The sequence below is a fragment of the Pollicipes pollicipes genome, unplaced genomic scaffold (assembly GCF_011947565.3).
Source record: "Pollicipes pollicipes isolate AB1234 unplaced genomic scaffold, Ppol_2.1 Scaffold_7261;HRSCAF=8764_pilon_pilon_pilon, whole genome shotgun sequence".
Lineage (NCBI taxonomy): Eukaryota > Metazoa > Arthropoda > Thecostraca > Pollicipedomorpha > Pollicipedidae > Pollicipes > Pollicipes pollicipes.
This window is the reverse complement of record NW_023597054.1, coordinates 9,934,294-9,957,238: the sequence shown is the minus strand read 5'-3', so window position 1 is coordinate 9,957,238 and position 22,945 is coordinate 9,934,294. Positions and strand designations below refer to the sequence as shown.

The window sequence follows — 22,945 nt, the reverse complement described above, 5'->3', positions numbered from 1 at the left end:
ATCTGACCACCACGTGGTCAGATGATGATGATGACCCGACGCTCCGAGGTCGACAGTGATGGGTTGTGCGAGGCCGATTTGGGTCGAATACAGGATTATCACGCGGCACCTGGCGTATGATGAAACCTGTTCACAAGCGGCCGCGACAGCATTTGGTAATAAGGGGTCCAAGACCGAGCCTTGAGGGCAGCCAGAACGGGTGGTCCATGTGAAAGAATAGGCGTCTCCCATCACCCCATTTGTGTCCTGTTTGTCAGATATCATACCAGCCAAGACAGAAGAATGGCAGTTAATGAGTGGCTTTTGCATTTGTAGGGAAATTAGTGGTGCCAAATGCTGTCAAATGCTTTCTAATATCTTGAAAATGTCAGTTTTGCTTCGTTTTCGGCAAATAGCTTGTGGACGTCGTGAGTTACATGCGTCGGTTGCAGTGGTATGCTGTGGACTGGACGATGTCCATATTGCCGTTCTGACTGGAGTTTGCTTCTGGCGACATGTGAGCATATGGAAGTCACCGCAAGCGACCGACGTGGCATAGTGAATCGATGATTGGCCGGGTGTTAATATAACTATGCTGCAGAGTGCGCACATGCCCTGGGAAATGCCTGTTGAACACATAAGCATGCTGAAGAACAAACCCGAAGAGGGAAGAAGAGTGAGAGAGGGAATGGAAATGTGAGTGTTTAAGTTGTACACGCGTCGTGTCGGATTCAATCAAAGATCCGGGCGTATGTCGCCTTTGACCACATGCCAATTTGACATGCAAGCGCTCATCGCTCTGATCGGATGTTCACCTGTCGGCCGATCCGTCTGACACGCAGCCGTCTGCCGGTATGGTCTATCTGACGCACAACCGTCTGTCAGTCTGGCCTGGCCGGCATGCAGCTGCCTGTCGGCTCCAGCTCACGTACAGACGTCTGTCGGCCTGATCTGACCAGTCGCCCTCTTTGAACCCCGTCTGAATCACCGCTACCGGAACCGTCGCCGCCTTCCCTCGCTGAGCGTGGCGCCTGTGGTTGGCCCCTCGAGTAAACACCACAAACTCGGACTTCACAGTCTCCCCGCAGCTGACGGGGAGGGGCTTCTTGGACCCGTCGTCTTCAATCAGCCTTATCCTGCGGTCGCTGTTGCAGAAGTTGCAATGTTGCTGATGAAAATCCTCCTGAGGAGGCTCTTTTTTGGCCCGTCCTCGCAGAACTTCACGGCAAGCGATCGGGCGACGTTGGCACGGTGTAATTATGCACGGGGACTGTTGCACACTACTTCGAAAATGTGACAAGTAGTCCAGCCAGCGGTCAAACGGCAGCAGACTGGAGAAAAAGTCTGGGCAATTTTTAAAACACTGCTGCTGGCGCTTCGTGAATCGGCAATGCAGTCTGATCAAGATCCGCGGCTCTTGCTTTGGTCAGAGTAGATTTGAAGAACAGTGGGTGGTCTTGCGACCGCAGGCGACTCGCTCTCTTTTACAGCGCATACAAACTTAACACGCGCCCGGGTGGCCGGCTAGATACCCCTCGCTGGGGTGGGGGAGGGGGTTCAATTTGACCCCTGATATCTCAAGAACTGAGAAAGCTAGAGACACCAAATTTTTAGAGTGTATTGACCTGTACGTGAACTCACATAGGTCAAAGTTTGAGGCTCCTAGGTCATGACCTTTGGGTTGAATAAAGTCAAACAATGTCAAATTCTATGTTTGTCTTCAAAGTGCCCCCAGAACCTAGATAACTGCTTCTAAGCAAAAGGCCACATTCTCATTCAAAGTCAGTGACCTTGTTTGACCTTTCGAAGGTTATGGTGACCAAAATCATGGAAGACTACTCTGAGTTTTGCATTTGAATAAGCGACAATGATTACGCTAGGCAGCATGTTTCTAAAAGCATAATGTTGACCTGGGTCATTGTAGGTCAATGACCTATTCTGACATCTAAAAAGCCCATGGGAGATGTATAACGCGGTCCCTGCTATTGCTAAATTTGAAATGTGCACCAGAAACTATCCCATGCAGCAAGCCCTAGAACAATAAACAGGTTGGTCATGACCTTAGTCTGACTTTCATACCTGACCTTTGGTCAACGTAATTTACTCATGCAATATTTGTGTTGCCTAAGAAAGCATCTCAGAGATGCATGGCTTCTTCTAACACTCCATTGTTGTATCAGATTAAACGATTCCCTAGAAACTGACTTCGCTGAAACCATAGCCTGACTTTTGTCTGCCATAGGTCAGCGACCTTACAAGGCACGTCTAATTTTTTGCGTCAAGCGATCCGCTATTTAATTGTCTACAGCTTTGCAAAATTTGGCGCGGCTACGCCGTGTTGTTCGGAAGCCATTCGAGAAAAACCTTCTGGGGGGGGGTCAATTTGACCCCCACCCGAGCGCGCGTTAACCCGACGCTCACGGGTACGGGAATAAGTTTTAAAAAATGCTAGCTAACGCACTCAACCACGAAAAGATCACCAGGAGTGACTCTCCTGTCCAACTGCAGGGCAGAAAACTGACTTATATTGACATTAGAAACCTCAAGCCGCACGGCTGCATCGTTCCCTGCTGCGGGATGTGGCATCTAAATAAATTAACATCATGCATGCAGCAAAGTATGTTAACGCTGTTTTCGGATAGTCGTGGCATTGGATGAGATGGATGGAAGTAGCAATGGCCAAGACTGATGACTGGTATTTCAACTTTTTTATCCCAACTGGCATCCCAACAACTGCATTTTAACACCCCAACTGTGTCATTTGCTGAATGTAATGTGGGGGTAGTAAAACGCTATGCGATCATACAGCAAACAAAACAGAGTTTTCGTCTAGTTGTGAAAATATTTTGTGGTCAATTTCATGCAATTTCTTTCCGTGGCTTTCCTAAGGCTCGTACCATTAAGCTGACAGGTATGCTGTGGGACGTGGCAGACATCTGCGAAGTTGCCAATCTGTGTGTGGGCGCGGCGCCCTGCCCCACAGCCCAAATATGGAAACCCTCCATGCCAGTGCGAGGAAATTGCGTTCAAAACATCAAAAAGGCCCGTAAGTCTAATATTTCTTCACAGACACACATGACAACTTAGGACTTTCGCATGCTTTCAACAGTAGTAGAAACAGGAGTGACCAGAAAGGTTTAGCCAGCCAAATTTTCCACGGTTCATCCGCTCCAGATATCTCTTGCATGAAGAAAGGCAATCTATCTCTTGAAGACAATGCTACACTTGAAGATATGATCGTAATTGCTTAGTGAAATGTCCCTTCAAGCACCAAGTGGCCAATTAGTAAGGAAGAGGCGTGTGCAAGGGGTCAAAGCGGGGATGACTCCATTATTTAGCTTAAATACTCTTTGGTGTCTCCCTTGATGTCTTAATTGTCGCCATAAATTCATATGTGTATCACCATAACACAAACTATTTATCATATGCTATCAATATAAAACATTGTTAAAGAAGAGAGCTTGTGTCCCCGTGCCTCCCCTGAATGCCCCCTGTGGCCAGGTAAATACTAAGTAAATAATCAAATTATCTTGTGGAAAACTCGTATGGACCGAAGCCCGGTGATCGCACCCTGTACCACCTGAGAACCGCGGCCTGTCATGAGCCGTGCATTCATTCCCGCTAACCTGGTAATCACGTATCCAATCAGATAGCGGAATCACCAGAATGTTTATGCCATCAAAATTGGTAAAAGCTAATATTTGCTTAGCTGTTTGCGGGAGTCACCGTAGGGGCGGCTGATCTGTGGCCAGCTGTAAATCGTGTCTATCTTTGCGAGTGGTTGTGGGATCGATGCTTTTACTCATCCAGGGCCGTTGATATCTACCCACAAGCTAATGAGCAACAACTGGTTGTGGAAAAGAGCAGAAAGTAATGACACCGAAAAAATACACCCGAAAGCGATGTCTGAAAGCAAAAACGAAGAAGGCGAAAGTGGCCTGCAACCATCTGTAGCGATAATAAAAGGCCTGCAGCATAATATATCCCTTGGAGCTAGTAGATTGCTTAGGACTGGATGACGAAAATCGGAACTCAGTTTAAAGCATAGTCCATGTGGCGTGAATGTATAACGCTGATTTGAGACCCTTTTAGCTGATATATTATGTATAACGCTGATTTGAGACCCAGTTAGCTGATATATTATCTTCTTTCGGAGTAGCGGAGGCACCATTGAGGCACTGAACATGATACATCCGGCAACATCGCTCAAAACGGTTTCATGTCAAAAGGTGCGTTTGTCTCTGCGCTCGAACCTTAGTCTCAAAGAACATTTAAATAGAAAACGAATACTTAATTCAGTGTTATCAGCTGAGGGGTGTTGCCTTTATCGCCTACTCTTTTCTCTTGCTTCGCTGTCTCTGGTGATCCATATTCATATATTTGCATTTGCAGCAGAAGCATCAGTCTCATTGAGGAACATAAGAGTTTAAGCAGGGCCGCGCAGGGTGATAACGACTTGGCGTCTTGGCTGCTGCTGTGGTGTGAATCGTGTACTTCAGCTTACTAGCTAGATAATGTATGTTGTCATATGCAATGTATCCTTCTATGGTCAAGATTGCCCAGTGTTATTATGTATTGCATAATTATCCATCTTGAATTTCCACCGTATAATAAATTTGGCGTGCAGTTTAAACAAAACCAATTCACTGCGTTTAAGACCACAAAAACAATGTTTCTCTTCTCCTTCCAAATCTTGGGTTTTGAAAGACCACCAAAACCGGCTGATGTGGCGCCAATGCCCGCTAAAACCTGCGCGGGCTTGTAACACGTAAAAGGTGCGCGGGCTCAGCAGTGGCGGCTCCGGTGTGCACTGGACACGGACTAGGCCCAGGCGGCGCCGGGACCGCCGCGCCGGCCACCCCGCCACCCCGAGATCACTGAACAGGCACGCGGACTCAGTAGTGACGGCTCCGGTGTGCACTGGACACGGACCAGGCCCAGGCGGCGCCGGGACCGCCGCGCCGGCCACCCCGCCACTCCGGGATCACTGTCAGGGTACGGCGACCGGTGCCGGCGCCGGCGTTCTCCCGCCACGTAACCGGACCCGGCCCCGGGGCACGCGAGTGACGGCCATCACGGCTCTGCGGCTGGTGTTACAGCCCCCTCCCTCCCCGCGCGCTCGGTGGCCGGCGCGCAGGTCCCCGAACCGGCCGTTGTCAACTGGTGGCAGGACCCACGCAGGCTGAGTGGCGCCAGACATGGCGGTGGATTCTAGGGTTCGACTGCGTGATGTTGGGTCACAATATTTCATGCCGTGTGTATTTCAAGCAGTTTTGCAGTTTAAGGGCGGATATTTCCATCCATTCCATCGATAAGGGCATCATCTTGGATTTCTCTAGCGAATATCAACAACGAAATTAGGGGGTGAAGTCCTCAGGATAGCTACAAGGTAGACGTAAGCAATAATAGCAGCAATAACCTCTTAGGATCTTCAACGCACCCATCAAAAGTGTCAACTAGATATCGAAATGCGAGTTACGCGGAAACGGCTGTCCGTAAAAATATGGATAGGTCTAAGTCAGTGTAAAAACGAGCGATTGTCCCGGAGCATAATTCAGGTGCTGAAGCTGTTACCATGTGGTGTATAACCTTCCCAGGCTGAGCTCGAGATGGAAAGCCGTCCGACCAATCAGGGATCACGCGACAATGGGCGACCGGGGATTCGCCAGGACGGTCATGCGGCGCGCACGCATCCGGTGGCGCGCGCGTCTTCAGACAGCCTGAGGAGGGCATTCAGCACGCTTGGGAGTGCATGGAGAGTCCCTTACGCGCGCGTCTTCGGACCGCCTGAGGAGGGCACTCGGCACGCTTGGGAGTGCATGGAGAGTCCCTTACGCGCGCGTCTTCGGACCGCCTGAGGAGGGCACTCGGCACGCTTGGGAGTGCATGGAGAGTCCATTAGCCAGCGTCTTCGGACCGCCTGAGGAGGGCACTCGGCACGCTTGGGAGTGCATGGAGAGTCCCTTAGCCAGCGTCTTCGGACAGCCTGAGGAGGGCACTCGGCACGCTCGGGAGTGCATGGAGAGTCCCTTAGCCAGCGTCTTCGGACAGCCTGAGGAGGGCACTCGGAACGCTTGGGAGTGCATGGAGAGTCCCTTAGCCAGCGTCTGGCGGTCGCTTGCCGAAGCTCGCCTGTGTAACGTGCAGCACACTGTGTTTGTCTTGTAGCGTGATCAATTGGCATGCTTCTCAAACCTGCCTATCCCATATTCACTTACATATTTGTGTACAAACGTAACATATTTTACAGTCACGCTCCCGAGCCCGTGACTCGGCGTTGACACCATACAAGAAAGATTTGCGTCGCGTATATTGGCATCGTATAACATACCACAACATTGTAAATCAGGACTTAAGTGCAGTACGGGTTGCGCCGTGCCCAGCATAGCGTTTGAGGTAGCGACCTGTTCCTGGCGAAGCCCTGGCCAGTCCTGAGCTTAGTCCCGGCATAGCGTTTGAGGTAGCGACCTGTTCCTGGCGAAGCCCTGGCCAGTCCTGAGGTTAGTCCCGGCACTAGACTTGGCGCGGATTTGTGAATGCACAACACCCGGCCTCAGTCAGGTGAGCCAATTCTATACAATCATGTACCGAATGCATGACATGAAGAAGAAGCCTCGTGTGAAAACCTGCTGGTTTAAAAGATGCAGTTTGGCTGGGCTGTCCGTGCATCCTTCCGATGTGAGAATGGGTTCCATATTCCTTCCACACTGTTTTCACTGAGTCTTCACAGATCGATTATCGGATGGGGCGTCGGCCTGTACGACGTGTATATATCATGTTGTAATCATTTGTGAAACAAGAAGTTGTCAGGTCTGGTTGAGCCAGTGTGTCTTGACGAATGTTGTGTTTGCAGTTCGTTTGAAAGTCTGTCGTAAAGAAATCCTTGCCTAAAAGTATGCATGTTTTGAGGTTGGAATATAGCGTATGCATACTACGTCAGACGAACACACTGTTCCCATCACGCTGAATGCTAAATTTTGCTGAAATAGTACACACTGATTGACCGTCACTTTGGCAAAACTCCACCATGTGTATGGTACACGACGCATGTCGAGTTGTTTCTATGCATCAATTCTTTCGTTCCATACAAGTTCAAGAAAAGGCTAGCACCGGTCTTTCGCCGCTGCGTAGGCTTGCGAATGCCACGAGACTGGACGGGAAAGACCTAGAGCAGTTGAACGAGAACCCCGAACTCGGCGCGATTCGTAATGACCGGTGGCCATCGCCAGATGCAAAAGCTCACGTGTTGAATTGCGTGTAAGCGCCAACATGTACGCGCTCATATACGTACGTGCGTACTTCCGTTCTCCATGCGTACAGCTGCTGCAAGGTCTTACTGTCGATAAGCGGTTGCGTCTCTGATGTTTGCATATGTATGTGTGTTCGTCCGCATCGCCTCTGTCTGCCATCGGTCGACAGCTTCCTTTTTTCACCGGCGCCATTCATTCTTTGTTTTCCCCTTATCTCCTTCTTTTCAATTAGGACGGGGTTGTCTTGGCACACATTTACCATCAACGCCGCGTGGCTGTTTCGGTTGTGATGCGTAGGCATTGAGCCGTTATTTGTATACTCATCATCCCGGTTGGTTGATGTATCATCTCCATTAAAAACCAAGACGCGATATATCGATGGTAATATTATGCGCTCCGTTGTCGCAATTTCATTTCAGCAGTAACAGGTGACATCAACACATTTAATGTTCAACTATCTGGTATGTTTGAACAACAGAAAGAATTCAAGAGCGCGTCCAAACTTGGCATGGTATGGCATTGTTATAGACGGGTATGATATATAGTCATGCATACTAATTGTACACCATGCAACAATGATAAGATATTCACACGTTTACTGCGTATGTGCGGCATTTCTGCCGATGGAATGCGACGTATGGAATGACATCAAACAAAACAATGACGTGGTGGCGGCTTCATTTGCGCCGTACCGACTTATCTAAACAATCGAACAGTTTGGGGGGTCGACGTCTTACCACGCGGCCGTCGGGGGGAGCGGCACCGAGCGACCTCTTTGCCCTCCAAACGGAGCAGACACCCAGCCATCCGTACACAAACAGACCCTCTTTGGTGACGCTATCCGGGACGACACCGGAGAAGCAGCGACTTCGTCTTGCATTTGATGCCACGATAGAAATATAACACCACTTCCTGCTGGTCTGGTGCCAGGCATTCCTTGCATGTCATGCCATCATCACGTGCAGTGGTGGCCATGGGGGCACAGCCAGACAGCATCGGAGATGCGCACCAGATATCATGTTACTTCCAGCAACAAACGGATCGCCTTTCAGTTACGATCAACTTCTGGCGGCTGATCGAGGGGTCGCCCTTATTAGCGTGTAAAACGTATCAATACAAGTCATGGTCCCGTATTTCAACCAATACGATGCAATGACGAACAGATATGCAAACAGGCATTCGGCTTTCCTGGCACCAGACAGCGTCCTCGTGTCTTTCTAGCGGCGTGGTGGACCGTCCTCAGTTCCCATGCATTCGCGGTGGTCTCGCGCGCCGTCCTCATTCCTCATGCATTCCTGGCGCCGTCCTCACGCCTTCCTGGCCGGGTGGTGCGCTGTCCTCACGCGGTGCAGGTGGCGGCCGCGTCGGTGTACCTTGGTGTGTTTGGCGAGATGGTCGGACCGTGTGAACGCCTTCTGACAGACGACACACGAGTACGGTTTGATGCCGTAGTGCGAGCGTCGGTGGCGCGCCAGCTCGTCCGAGCGCGAGAACTTCCAGCCGCAGCCGGTCCAGCCGCACGCGAACGGCTTCTCGCCCGTGTGGCGGCGCATGTGCGCCTTCAGGTGCGACGACTTGGCGTACAGCTTGCCGCAGCCCGGGTGCTGGCAGGCGAACACCTTGTCCTCGGGCCGGACCTGCGTGCGGGGGCCGCGGCGGCGCACCACCGCCGGCGGCGGCGGCGACCAGCTGGGCACGCCGGCCGCCGGCGCCGGCGCCAGCCGAGCCAGCTGACTGCTGTAGTCGTGCGTCACGAGCGCCGCCGGCGCCCGGCCCGCCGCCGGCTCGCCCGTGCAGTGCGTCAGGTTGAACAGGTTGATGCCGAGGACGACCATGTCGCGTGCGCTCGGCTGCGGCGGCGGCGGGGGAGGAGGAGGCGGCGGCGGCGGCGGTGGGCTGGCAGGTGGCACGCTCAGCAAGCGGTCGCACATGCTCATTGTGGAGTCGATTAGGCCATCATCGTCGGCCGCACTGCAGTCCACGTCCTCCAAGCTGGAGAAGAACTCCTCCAGGTAGAATGTGGGGCTCAGGCAGTCGATGGAGTCGCCGTCAGAGCAGCTGGTTAGGCAGGAGTCGGCGTCTGTCGACAAAGGGTGACAAATCAGAAGTGAGGGAAACGCAGCAACCGACTCGGAGGCATATCTCTGGAAGGTTTTTCTAAACTGCTGCCCGGTCCCGCGCTCTCGTCCACGACGCCTCGCCTATTTCTTTAAGCCGGGCCAGCCTTCGCGTCCATCCCGTTGGTATTAGCTTCAGAGGCGCTGCGCCCGACGAGGGCCCCATCGTCGCACCGTTGGCTGCCGGGAGCGTGCCATGGCTGCAGGCAACAGCGTCAGCAATGTTGCCGGAAGCGTCGGCCCGCCCGTCGGCCGGTTCGCCGTAGGCTGGCGGGGTGACGGCGTGATGGACCGCAGGCGCGTCCCCGAGCGCCACCCGATACGGCCGCCCGACGCCCAAGGTCTTCCCCGAACGGTGCCCCGCGCCGCTGGCGGACCGTCGCGACGCCGGCAGTGCCACTCCGATATCTAAGCGGCGCCCAACGCACCGGGCCCCGACCCCTCAGAAGGCCGGCCTGCACGCACCGGCGACAGACGGCCACCGCTTGAATGCATGTGAGGGAGATTCTGGATTTCAATGTTTTCGCAGCGCAGACATGGTGATCGAAGATAGCGTGTAGGATGAAGGGAACTTGGAAGATGTTTGCCTTCCTTCAAGCCCTAGACTTTTGACGCGTGGACAATGCTGTGCCAGAAAAAGGGATTCGCCATTTAAGTTTTCGTGACCTATTTTTCTAAGAACGAGCCAAGCGGTCAGGCTTCTGAACTCTCCCTGATCATCACAGCTGAACGGATTTCATTAGTGTTCCGCATCGTCTGTCAGAATGTTAAGAACTCAAAATGGTATCGACGAACCAGCTAGTACCGCGTGCTTGCCTTTCCTTTACACCTGGTGCATCACATATTCGGCTGATGCTAAAGCTGAAATTTTGCAGATTTGTGATAGCATAAAAACAGAACAAACAGTTCTGTTTTTACTCAGTTATGCGATGAAATGGCAGATTACGCTGCAACTTTTTGCGCATTCACTGCGAAACAATTTTGTTTTGGTCACATCCTTCGAAATCGTCTATTTTCACCCTATCAACTGCGTTAATCCCATGGTTTTATCACGCTAACCAACCAATTCCTTCCCTTTTCTGACAGCCACCACGACACTCGGTAGTATGGACCCGATCCTTGACCTTTGGTGGTTTTACGCAGTCGCTTTACAAGTGCACTGAGCAGGGGGCCGACGACGCAGTTCTGACATACGCAGTCACCACTCGGATGCGTAACAGACCCGCGTCGCCCACGTCCAAGGAACACAATGCGGAGAGGCACTCTGCCTTCTGAGCAGCCCAATGACGCGCTAGATAATGCAGTCGTTTCGCTACTTGCTTTTGAAGCGTGGAAGGCCTGTTCTACCCCCCACTGGTCCCCGCCAACGTTTGCACTAGGGTTTTATCTATAACGTGTCCCGGAAAGTTGTAGTCTCGCATGACAGTATCAAGACACCCCGCGGCATAAACAGTGGCGGGAGTTCTTGTCTCTCCGGTGTCTTATGGTTCCCCGAAGGATGTGCCGCACCACTGATATCCCGAACAGTGCCAAATCCCGAACCTTCGCGTCTTCAGAGATGGCGATGCAGGGTCTGGCTTGGTGGGAGTGGACGAACACGGGCCCTTGCCTCGTGAGGAACATAGGATACAGATCTTTGCCTGGTGAGGTACAGGAGGACGCAGGCCCCTGCCTTGTCAGGAACCCTGGACACAGATCCTTGCCTGGCGAGGTACAAAGAAAGCAGACCCTTGCTTCGTAAAGTGAAGAAGGATGCAGGTCCGCTTCTCGTGAGGTGGGAGGACAAGACCCTTACCTGGTGAGCTACAAAGGACGCAGACCGTTGCATCGTGAGGTGAGGAGGGACGGTGGTGGGGAGTTTGGGAAGACAGACCATTACCTGGTGAGGTGACGGAGGGCGCGAGCCCTTGCCTCGTGAGGTGGGGAGGACATGAGGTGGGTAGGACAAACCCTCGCCTGATGAAGTAGAGAGGACGCAGACCCTTACCTGATGAGTACAGAGGAAGCAGACCCTTCCCTGGCGAGTAACAGAGGACGCATACCCTTACCTGGTGAGGTGGAGAGGACCGAGAAGTCAGAGGTGTCCGACTCGCTCCAGCCCCACTGAGCCCAGCTGCAGGCGGGCTGCAGCACCATCGGTTCGCCCATCGGCCGCTCGTTGCGGTTCCTGCCAGCACCGGACGACGCACTCTCAGGTCACCACTGCTCTGTTTACTGGCCTCCGAGGGGCTCGTCCCGCTGCGGGACGCGCGCAGGCGCGCCACAAGGCCACGTGACCCAAGCGCGCGCCTGTATCGCGTCTCCAGCGCTGGTGGAGCGCCCTCAGCCTGCCATGTCGTCGGGCGGCCGTGTGTTTATGGGTCGAGTTCAGTTCGGATGGGCCACCGAACACCGTTACATGGGACAGATACCGCAATATACAGCCGGCGTGTACAGTTTCGGATCGCGTGCTAACGTCAACACGATTTGAGCTGAATGTCAGGGCCCATGCTCTGAGCATCCGCACTTTGGCTTGTAGAGCAGTGGGCCATAGTGAACACACAAGCCATGGTTTCGATCTCCCGCACGACAACGAGGCTGCTTCAAATATGTCGGGGAATGTACGGCTGTGTCCGCCGAACCAAGTTCCGTCCACGACCACGCGCCCTGGAGAACACGTCAGAATGACAGCCTGTGAATACCACATCCTCAGTTCAGCCAAATCTCTCCTCTATCTTTACCCCTGACAAGCCGCTACAACCACTTAGTTTGCAACGCGTAGTTGTCAATGCGCTGCGCTCCCCTGAATGTCTCGTGACGGTAGGCAAAACGACCACGGAGTCAATACGCTCCGAAGAAGAAGTACCATTGTTTGGTAATGTAAGCCATAGGCCTCATACTTGGCCAAACGAGGCTATCGATAAAAATGCGGGTTATTCAGTCATCACTCTCGTATATGCTCATTATTAAAGGCACGTCTGCACAGGTCAATGCGCGACAGCCGTCAAGGTAATATACATATGCTTGATTCTAGTGGAATCTGACCCGATTCCGGAACGAGTCTGCCTTTACCGGAGTCAGATTCAGATTTGGCTTATCGAGCTGAATCAGATTCGGATAATTCACCGAGTTTGTGACAGAATCAGAATTGATGCGATTCCGTTTTGAAAAACCTGACTCTTGAGCTCAAGCTCTCGCTCAAGGACAGCCCATTTCCGAGAACATCATCAGAGGTAGACATTGCTTACCCAAACACAGGCATCGTTAGCGTCAAAGAGCATGCATTGAGAAGAAAAGGCTGAACCTGGTCTTTGGTATTATAAACGTAACACTTTCCTGCCAATATCTCCCATCCCATGTAACACGCCCAGTCAAAATATCCCATCCCATGCCACATGTCCAGCCAATATGTCCCATCCCATGCCACATGCCCAGCCAATATGTCCCAGCATGTCTTAGCTGGTGATACGCTCCAGCCAACCGTGCCGGCGTGACACCTTGTTTTCTTATGATGGTCCGGAACCCCCTTAAAACTTTTACATCTCATCATTGGGTCTATGACGATGCATAAGCAAAAACCCTGCAATAATCCTGAATGAGCGTCGGAGCCTCATCGATCTCGTTTAATAACTGCCCAGCCAGCATTGCGAATAAACAGCCCGCCGTGACGTGGACTCGGGGCTCGACGCCATTTACGCATATACATTTTACACCGCTAGCGAGGCTTATGTTTCCTGCAACTGTGGCGGCACGTCAGTGGTCTTTGAACCTCTGCACATTCAGGTCTTTGACCTATTTTGTCTGGTGTGAGTCGGAATCTGGAGAATATTTCGGCCATCGCTCCGCACGTGACTCCCGCACGCAGCCATTCTGACCGGCCGACATACCCACTGCCGTTGGATCCACCGTGTTGGAACGTCTTGAGCACGCTGTTATAGCAAGCGCGGGATAAACAGCTGGTATTCAGACACACGTTGTCTTCGACAATTCAGGGGCGAAAATGATTGCTGCATTTGTGCTTGGTAATAATGCTGCTATATGGCGCTGTCTTATTACCTCATTGTCAATCTAAAAACTGCACTGGTCAAACATATGCTCCGATCTTCTAAATGCGCAAATGTAGGATGTCCAGGAGGCGTTCGAAGTTGCTTCTTCAAAAGTCCTATCATTTTCGCTCACCCCTTGGCCACCTCTTAATGTAAGTCACGGGACTGACGCCGCGCGCCGTGTGGAGACTGCGACGCCGGGTGCTGAGGTCTTGTTGCTAAGATTTGCGAGCGCGCATGTTCAAGATTATGCCGCATAATTTCTCTGATTAAATGATTCTGACCGAATTTCAAACATTTCCAGACAAGCATGGGTCGGCCATGTTGATACAAATTTCTGACCCATTTAGATCTATATTCTACGTTCACGGGGTTCTCAATGTCTCTTTGTGTAGGATCCAAATCAAAATTCCGGGCAGGCTTCTGAATTCTGCAGGTTTTGAAAAAAGTCTTCTAAATCGAAGTAAAATGAAGAGTGCTGGTGATTTACGCCATGTGGTCGTATAACGCCTGATTTTCTCAGTTTCTTGACTTCAAAATTCAAACAGAATTGATTTTGCGGTAACTGCTGGCTTCTGTCCTAGCCCAAGAAGGTGAAAAGGTAAAATGAAGAGACATCACGCTTCTCATTAACGTGGCTATATCGAGCGATTTTTGTTTTGAGCGGGGCTGCTTCTCTCAAGACGTCGACGACACGCACCTGCGATTGCCGGACATCCACAGCCCGGGCCCCTGTGAACTGTTTAACAGCCCGACTCGCACGGATTGCGGCTGGCTGACAACGTGGGAATGACATGGGGCCAATGCCCTGGGGCCATTGGGCGCCCGGTGGCGATGGGCAGAGGCTTGAGTGAAGTCACACTGGCCAGGCAAGGGATACCTCAAACGCCTGCATAAATCAGACTTTTTGCATTCGTTATTTGTTATCACGAGAGGGTCAGCCACGCATATGCACAATTTGTTTGAAGGCATCCCTTGAATTTTTAACACTTCATAGACTAAAATTCGAACAATCTTATGCTTTCATAAGTTAAGGAACACTATGAAGGTCTCTTTACGCTGGTTATCTGCACTCTTTTCACTTGGAGCTGACCTAGCTGGCATTTATGTAAAATCGTCTTGCTCGAAAGTCTGACAATTCCCTACGTTACGTGCTATATCAGCCGATGCACCCACTCCGCTCGACAGAGTGGGGCCGCAGCCACAGTCACTCAATCCAATGCCACAGCTACACACCAGGCGGAACGCGTGCACCAATACAACTGGATGCTCTTGTCCAAGTCGAATTGCTTTGAACCCACGTTGCTGTGACTCCAGGCTATCGAATGTCCAACACACGTATACACACTACACACACTACACACTACATACGTACACACACGTTTGCGCCATGTGGATATGTCATGTACACGACATTTACGAGGATTGGCAAATCCAACTATTTCACTCGATACCGCGTGACCGAACGCACACCAGAACGGATATGAGTGTCAATGCAGTTGCATGCTATACTGCAAGTTATTGTCTCTACCGAATCGGTTACGCCCCGATTAGAGACCTATCTGACTACCGGATGCCTGAATACTACCTATACAACGTGCCTAGTATATCCATTGCAGGAAAGACCGCAGTAACACCTCGTGATTTTGATGGCAATATGTAATTGGCGTGCTGCTGGCGGATGAATGTAGCACTTTGTACCGACGAAAGCGAGGAGTTTTGCGGTGACAACTGTTTGAGAGAATTACTACCAAAGCATTGCGGAACACACAAATATGTGTTGGGTGGATATTGGTCATCCGGAGCTGGGCTTCATGTCTGTGTCACTTTTCCAACCCCAGCGTGCTTGGTTTAGGTGCCAGCGGTTATATTCAGGGTGACTTGGCGACTTGAGGAGGGCGATACATGCACCTGCACGCTGCAGTCCGTTTCATCCCGTTATCTGCCCGGGTTACTAAGATCCGACTGCAATTTTGCGCACGAGCACACGCGCGCCATTTCGGGCCCTTTAGGCTTCCAGTCGGACCCTTGATCTTTGGTTTCAAGGTACTTTTCGGGCGGGTCTTTGAGTCCCTTCGGGTCCTCTCGAACACGGCCTGTGGCCGGCTCGGGGCCACTTACCGACGCAGGGCCCCCAGCTAAGCGCTGTGGGCTCTGACTGTCACAGGCGACCCTCATTGTTTCAGGGACTCCAAGAGAAGAAAATCGCGGGCGTGACTTTGTTTCTGGCCGTGCGGATCGGTCCCTTAATGCGACCTCTGGCTAGCCCTTTTGGCCCTTCGGCACTTCAGGGCCTCAAATCGGGATCTGAGGGGGAGCACGTGCCCCCTGTGTCCCACCCCCTACCTGTGCCACCAGCTGAACCATTTTCGGTTCTTTTCCGGGTCGAAATGCGTTGATTTCCTTCCATCGTGACCCTTCCATTGCCGAGCAATGGGCCGGGCTTTTATGTACGTTTCAGCGACTTTGACAGTTAATTGCTTACGAAGTTGCGAAATTGAGCCGCATAGAGGAAGCGGCACAGCCTTGTTCATCACATGCCTCAAAACCCGGCAACAATAATCATTACCCGCACAATCAACCGTGATCTGCATTTGATAAACCATCCACCGTCACGAACAAAACTCAATACCCAAAAGGGATAGGTGCCCCGGTCAATCATATCCCCACGGACTTAAGCCCTAGACAGCCCTTTTCACGTCATCCATTCATTCTCTTCGGGACCCCCCCCCCCCCTTCCCCCAATCATACTCCGCTCTCCGCCGCGGCAGCAGCGATCCGCGCCGGCGCGGCACACATCTGCCCTCCCCGGTGTCAGGTCACATAAGAAAACTAGCCGCGTGGCAGGCTATATGGCGCGTGCTGCAGAAAGGATAGACATGATCACATCATGAAAAACCCCCGGCAATACTCGGCCTACATTAACATTCCAGCGAGAATGTTGCGTGTCACTCAGAACAGATACCTTTTTTATCCACCAGTCGGACAATGCTCTTCCAGTTGAGCCGGCAGACAGCGCTGTATCCACCAGAAGCCGCCGGGTTGTCAGGTGGAGCTGGCGTGCGACTCGCTATCCGCTTTGCCGTGGCCGCCGCCTGCCTAGCCCAAAGCGTCGGATAGCACTGTCAACCAACAGCAACGCGAACCCCATGCTCTGGTCACCCAGTGACGTCACACTGACCCGTGCCGCCAGTCGGGCGACACCGGCGACACCGGACACCCAGCGCGGACGCCAGGGGAGGGGAGGGGCACGGCCGACACGGCTCTCGTCTCGCCTGGAGCGAGCTGGATCTCCGGGTGCCCCGCCCCGGCCTCCGGCGACGCCGTCCGCCACGGCGCGTCACGCTACGGAAGACACCTCGTGACCGCGGCCCCGCTGACAGCCCGCGGCACCAGCGCCGCCGGGGTCCGGTTACAAAGCTGCTGCGTCGCATCTCGACGGAGTCTGAACGTCGCCGCGCCAGAGACTGTGTATAATTACTGGGCGGGCGGGCCCAGTGTCCGTGACGAGTCATACCCCTCCCCTGGACCGTCCCCCGCCCGGGGGCCCGCTCGGTCGCTTCCGGCGGCGCCCCGTGTTTCGGGCAAGGCCAGTGGTGGCCAGCACCGGGACGCAGCGACCGCAGCTGCTGGGCTAGGCCGCGCTCAGGCGCTGCCATCTTCGGATACCTCGGCCTCTTGGGGGAAAGGAGTTTCACTGATACGGGTAAGATGTGCACAGCGTTCTCATATCATTGACGGGTTATGAAGTAGTGATAAAAATGATGACTATTATTTGTTCAAATGCGTTTTGGTGTGTAAAATAAAGCTTTTTTATCAGGCTTTGCATTACGTTTCGTCAGAATAACACGTTGCATGATGAAGTTGTGCGTACCGGAAATGATGAAATGCTAGCGATTACAGATATCAGCATTAATATGCAACTAGCAAGGCAGAAGCAGTGCAGCAGCCGGTGGGGTGGTGTGAGGGAGAGTACAGAGGAGTACATGTACAGAGTACATGTTCTGCTCCCACCCAAATTGGAGCAGACCTCTTAAGACCAAAACAGCAGCTGTATAGCTACACGTATCAACCAATTTCAGAAAAGGGAGGCTCTTATATTTGGGCTGTGCGTACCTACCGTGACCCAGCAGGCCCATTTTGGCACCAAAGGACTCCCTTTTCTGGATCAGGGGGCCCGCTATAAATAAGGTGGTCCTTGCATTGGATAAGGAGATTCTTGTTTTGGATTAGGAGGCACCCTCTCAATATCAGGGCGCCTTTGTGCCTTGGCACCCTTTATGGTCCATGAGACCCTGGAGGAGGTCTCCTGTATGAATTGGAAAACATTCTGGATAGATAAGCCCTTTAGTCAAAAGTGGCTCATATATCCAGATTATATGTTTACCCTCTTGAACCCGAAAATCCGAGAGCCCTTTTTGGAAAAAGGAAGCCCTTTTCCAGATGTAAGAAGCCCCTTATTTACGTCTGGAAACCCAATTAATGGATTATGCCGATGGAATTTTTGCTAGTTAACAGGATCCTGGTGACTGCAGGATCCGCTGTCTGACCTCTTCAGGATAATCGGTGAGTTATCAAACCGGGGTCAGGAGCCGAGAGTCGACAGCGCACAGTCTGGTTCGTTACGGTCTCTGCAGGGTTCGCTGGCTGGGCGTTTCAGGCCAGCTGGTGAGATATAAACCGCGGTCGGGAGCCGAGGATCGCCACGATCGCTGGTTGTCGGGTATTTAGCGTAAGCCATGTGGAAGGCACTAATGAACTGCTGCACTGTCGCACTTTTGTGACGCGTGCACGCCTGAAAGCCGAACACAAAGCAGCCCTTCTCAGGACTCAGTATCACCTGGTGAAGGCCCGAGAGTGAACTGGCCGAAACATCGTACACAAAGTAACATAACAGGCAGGAATGCTATATATCTCCGAGCTATTATTTCATCTGTTATATTGGTCATCGTCTCAATCGTTCTGTGCGACTGCATTCATGAATGTTCGGCCATAAAATTCAGTAAACAATATGTGAAGCAATGCAGTGTGTCAGCTGCATTTCTGTCGGAGGTCCAGTATCCAGATCGTTGGCCATGCCCGCCGCCACAACGCTATCAACGGCGCAGTATTCCAGAACAGGTCCGTCAGCAGCGGTTTCAGTGCAGATCAGGACAACCCTAGTCTTGGGGTGACCATGATTTGTTCTGAAGGTTTCATCAAAGTGAAACAGTGCACATATTCCGCCCAAAAAGCCCATGGACGCTGATTTCATTCGTATTGGTGTCTTTGAGTTACTTATCATCGGGAACGTTAACAGTGTGTGTCCATGTGAGGGGTGCAAGGGGGGGGGGGGCATTGGCGGAACTTCACGGTGCTTTGCATGTCCAGCATGCAGCAGCGGCGGTCCAGCTGTTTTCCTCACTCGAATCGCTGACTGTCCTCCAGACATGACGTCCTAATGATTCGTGCTCGTCGCCACGTATCTCCATGATGTATTCCACGTTTCAAAGACAGAAGGCAACGCACGGTACGCCGAATTTATTGCATTATTTTCGCAACGAAATGCAATGATGGCATACGCTTATTCTTTTCATTCGAGGTCAAGTGCTCAAGAATATTTTCCAGTTCTAAGTTAATGATGTGATCCAGCACTAGCACTTCTTTTGCTATCTGCTCTGATCACAGTCCTTCAGCGATTAACGTTACACCGTTTCATAATCGCACTTTGAAAGCTCGTTACACGGTCCAGCTTGAAGCTTTTACTTGCTCAAAGCAACCTCCAATGTCGGAATTTTCATGGTTCGGGTTCGATTAATAATTTAAAATCCTATGTCCGTCGAATTAGCTGATCAGGAGCCAGCTTTGTAAACGATGGCCTCCAACACTTGTTCCATGGCCGGCTTCAGGCAACATTTGTCGCTGCCTGTTGCAACATGCTTTCAGCAGGAACGCTTTCTGTGTTTTTTCTGTGTTCTCATATTCATATAATATCTTAGTCAACGCGATCTCGTATTTGTGATTTGGCGAAGCACATTTCAAGAGATGAGTTGGTCACCGTTAAAACACCCCGCAGGTATTTTCCTAGGTCGATATTCAGGCAGAAGCTAATAACAAACATGCTGTCCTCCCCACATTGCCTTAATAAAAAAACAGTATAAAAGAAAGAACTGGCCCGTTCGAGAGCTCAAGTCTGGATGACAATCGATTACCATTTAACGTTCATCTTGTGCAGCTCGTCACTCTCAACGTGAATGACGTCGCTCAGGTTAATAGAACGCAGCCCGCTGCTGTTGTCCGCGTAATAGCGCGGTATGACGCAATCAGCGCCTGAGGCTGTATGGCGACGCCAGCCTCTCGCCCTGGGAGAAGGGGCTGGCACCGCGGGGAATGGAACCCCATACCACTGGTTTCCCAGACGATCAGCGGAGCCAACGCGCCGCTGCAGACTTCTAGCTCGCGGCCCAGTGCGCCTATTTCATTGATGTTTCAATGTTTTCGATACCAACTATTTGCATGTCTATAATTGCCTGCCTATGGTTTCTCGGCAGATCAGTGAAACCATCGCACCACCAGCGCCCTACTACGCGACTCAGTTTGCTCACAATTGATGTGCCTATCATCGCAAAAAGGACGCAAGAAGTCAAAATCCAGAAGGGTTGATGTGCATATTTTCGTTTCCTTCTGTGATTGCAAATTATCAGCGATTCCGGATTTGGGCTAACGTTCCAACAAAACTAGAGGTGAACATTCCAGATGTTTTATTGCGTATGTTGTAGATGAACGATATCATGTAATAGAATTATGCATCTTAAGTTATTATATGTGTAGGAATCAGCTCGAGAATGGCTAGATATAAATATTGTGGGAATTAATTGTCCCCAGACACGAAATCATTACCCCACCGCACACATTACATTCTTTACGCATCGCTTCGCTGAAGATTGACTACAAAATGGGGCTGACACGCAGTCAGCGGCGCACCGAGTCCATGAGCATGCTTCCTGGTGTCCAACACCATCTGGGTCATTTCTCATTCGATCGCTCGGCAAACCTAAAGAGAGTGACGCGGTCTCCCGACATGCTAAGCCAGACGCTACGTCACGCCATATATGTGTCCTTTTGTCGTCAGTTGGCCTGAGTGCAGTGTATATGCTGTAAGCTGCATCGAGGCCCGTTTAGGCGGTGACGTGACCTCTGTCGCTGGAATATGTGGCAACGAGTAGCTATCGAGAGCAGGGACGGCCGGGCCCGGAGCCATGCTGCGCAGTTTTCTTGGCATCATGCCGACCAGGCAGAGTAGCAGGTCTGCTGTACTATCCCGTCTCTAGACATTACTATATTTATCCGAAGGGAATGCGCATCACGAGAGAGAGGAGTTCCTTTCGTCACCATTCAAAGGTCTCCGCCTGCCCGCTCCCCATTAGCGATTCGCGCGAACTGCACGGTCTGGGGACAGGGTGCCGCCAGAGACGGCGCAAAGTTTCCAATTACTCTGACACCGCAATATCCAAGCTCGGAAACACGAGCTGAGGCGCAGTTTAAGCGGCGAGATCTTGATCCACCCGGTCGGCGCCTCGGTGGTCGATGGGAGGCCTGCCGGTAGCGTTCAGTTGCGCCCAATGATATAGTTTCGTAACCGTCGCGCGCCAGTAGACGAGGCCGACCTTCGCAATTGCAATAAACGAGAGTTTAACTCTTCCTACATCTTTACAAAAGCATCGGATGGATTCCGATGCGCGGCCCGTGCGTTGAAATCTGGGGCTGGGTTGAACACAGCGTGTTAGTGAGAGTTCACACGAGCGCTTTAATCCAGTCACCTCATTATATGACCTGCAGTTAAACGCAAAACACTGGCCAGCCTCAGCATGGTCACTACTATACTCGAGTTATAATGAGGCGCCCACAAATTGATCCCTCCACCACACGATAACATGCAAAATTTGGTGCAAACGTGCGTGGAATGGATGAAACTTAGCTAGGAGGTTTCGTTTGTTTATTTCATTGCTTCAAATACACTGTTTCCCCGCATTTCTCTGTTTTAGCGCGATACGTTCTGCATATCGAGTAATAGCTCTACAGAATCCTCACCACCTCATAAATAAAACCCCAAAGATTACATCCATCCTTTGGGTATTCGCCCACAGGTTCTGTCCGTACACACCAGATTTCGGCGTGGGCTTATTCAGTTAGTCCAACAACACAGGATAGCACATGTGTTCGCTGAATGAATTAACAGCCAAAGCATAAGGTAATGCTATATGCATGCATATCTAGGATCTAGGATATCTAGTTCCACTGGTGCCAGGCATCTATGGTGGTACTAAATTATATGCTTGTGTGCAAGGATGTTGTTTCGCAAATCAAATTAGAAGGAGTCGGTGAACAGTAAACAGTGACTTAACCTACCCGCAAAATACGCCAACAAACGGGTTTTTTCGGAGGTGTCAATTTTTGTGAATTATTTGGGCCGGCCGAACCGAAGGCCCGACAACCTTCCTCACATATTTTTCTTACCGGACATAGCTCACTTTGTTTTGATACAAGGCAGAATGTGTTTTTAGTTTTTACATAGTTTATGAGTCTTTGTTTAAGCAGCAGAGCAGTCATGCAGGGGTAGATCCAGGGAACACGCACGGGACACACGCGCCTCTTCTGATCGGCAAGGGAAGGGGCACATTTAGAGGCCACCTCGGGGCACCGAAGGCGCTCTTCCATGGTAGTCATTGGAGGCGGCACGCGTTTTGGTCGTGGGGATTTGCTGTAATTTGGTTGGGAGTTACCATGGAGGGCTTAGGTCATCCCCGCACTCCAAAAGCTTTTCACTTTAACCTCAAAAATCATGGCCCGTCTAATGGCCCTAAGAGATAAGAACAGATAAGAAAAAATAAGATTTTTGCATCGTTGATCCGCCCACCTATCATAATTTGTATTTGGTGGCGAGAGCATCCACGAGTTTTTGTTTCGAAGGGAGGGAGAGTTCTGGTGTTGGTATGTGCACAGCTATATGCGAAAAACATACGCCTCTATGAGGAGGCAAACATAGCTACATTAACGGATCTAGCTCACAGTTTTGGTGGAAAAGCCATCGGACCAAATTACACACCTTTCTCCAGTTTCCTTTCTCTCACTGAATTAGGTCACAGTGTCCCACCCATCCCCTGCAAAATGTGTTGTGTCATTAAAATTAAGATTTTCTGTGGCATACGAGTGGTATGGGAAAAAATGGACTCAATTTGGCGCCGAGACACATTTTTAACCCAATTTTTCCGATACCATTAAGAAGAAAGCAAACTGTTTTCCTTTAATACCTAAAAATGCGTTGCAAAAACTACGATGAAGATGAGCTTAATGTAATTGTGGTGTAGAAAATGTGTGTGCTGTTGATAGGACGTTCACATGTCTTGTCATTATAAACATGCGTTCGGGCCGGCAACCAGTTTGGCCATTCCCCTTCCGAAGGCTTTCCAAAATGATTTATGGCCGGTGCGGCGTAGCCAATCTAACGTTGGTAGGTGCACAGCGATATGCGACAATCGTACGTCTCTACCGAGAGGTAAACATCCGGGTACATCAATGACAAAGTTTTGACGCC

At 51.3% G+C, this 22,945-nt stretch overlaps 1 protein-coding gene across 1 annotated transcript; it reads right to left on the bottom strand.

Moving 5' to 3' along the window:
- Nucleotides 1-7,602: 7,602 nt before the first annotated feature.
- On the bottom strand, nt 7,603-11,543 carry LOC119112941 (Krueppel-like factor 16). Its single transcript, XM_037237247.1, has 3 exons — nt 11,395-11,543; nt 8,957-9,309; nt 7,603-8,866 (listed from the first exon to the last, which is right to left on the bottom strand). The coding sequence occupies exons 1-3, from the start codon at nt 11,492-11,494 to the stop codon at nt 8,537-8,539; spliced, it is 783 nt and encodes a 260-aa protein (XP_037093142.1). The 5' UTR covers nt 11,495-11,543; the 3' UTR covers nt 7,603-8,536.
- Nucleotides 11,544-22,945: the final 11,402 nt, after the last annotated feature.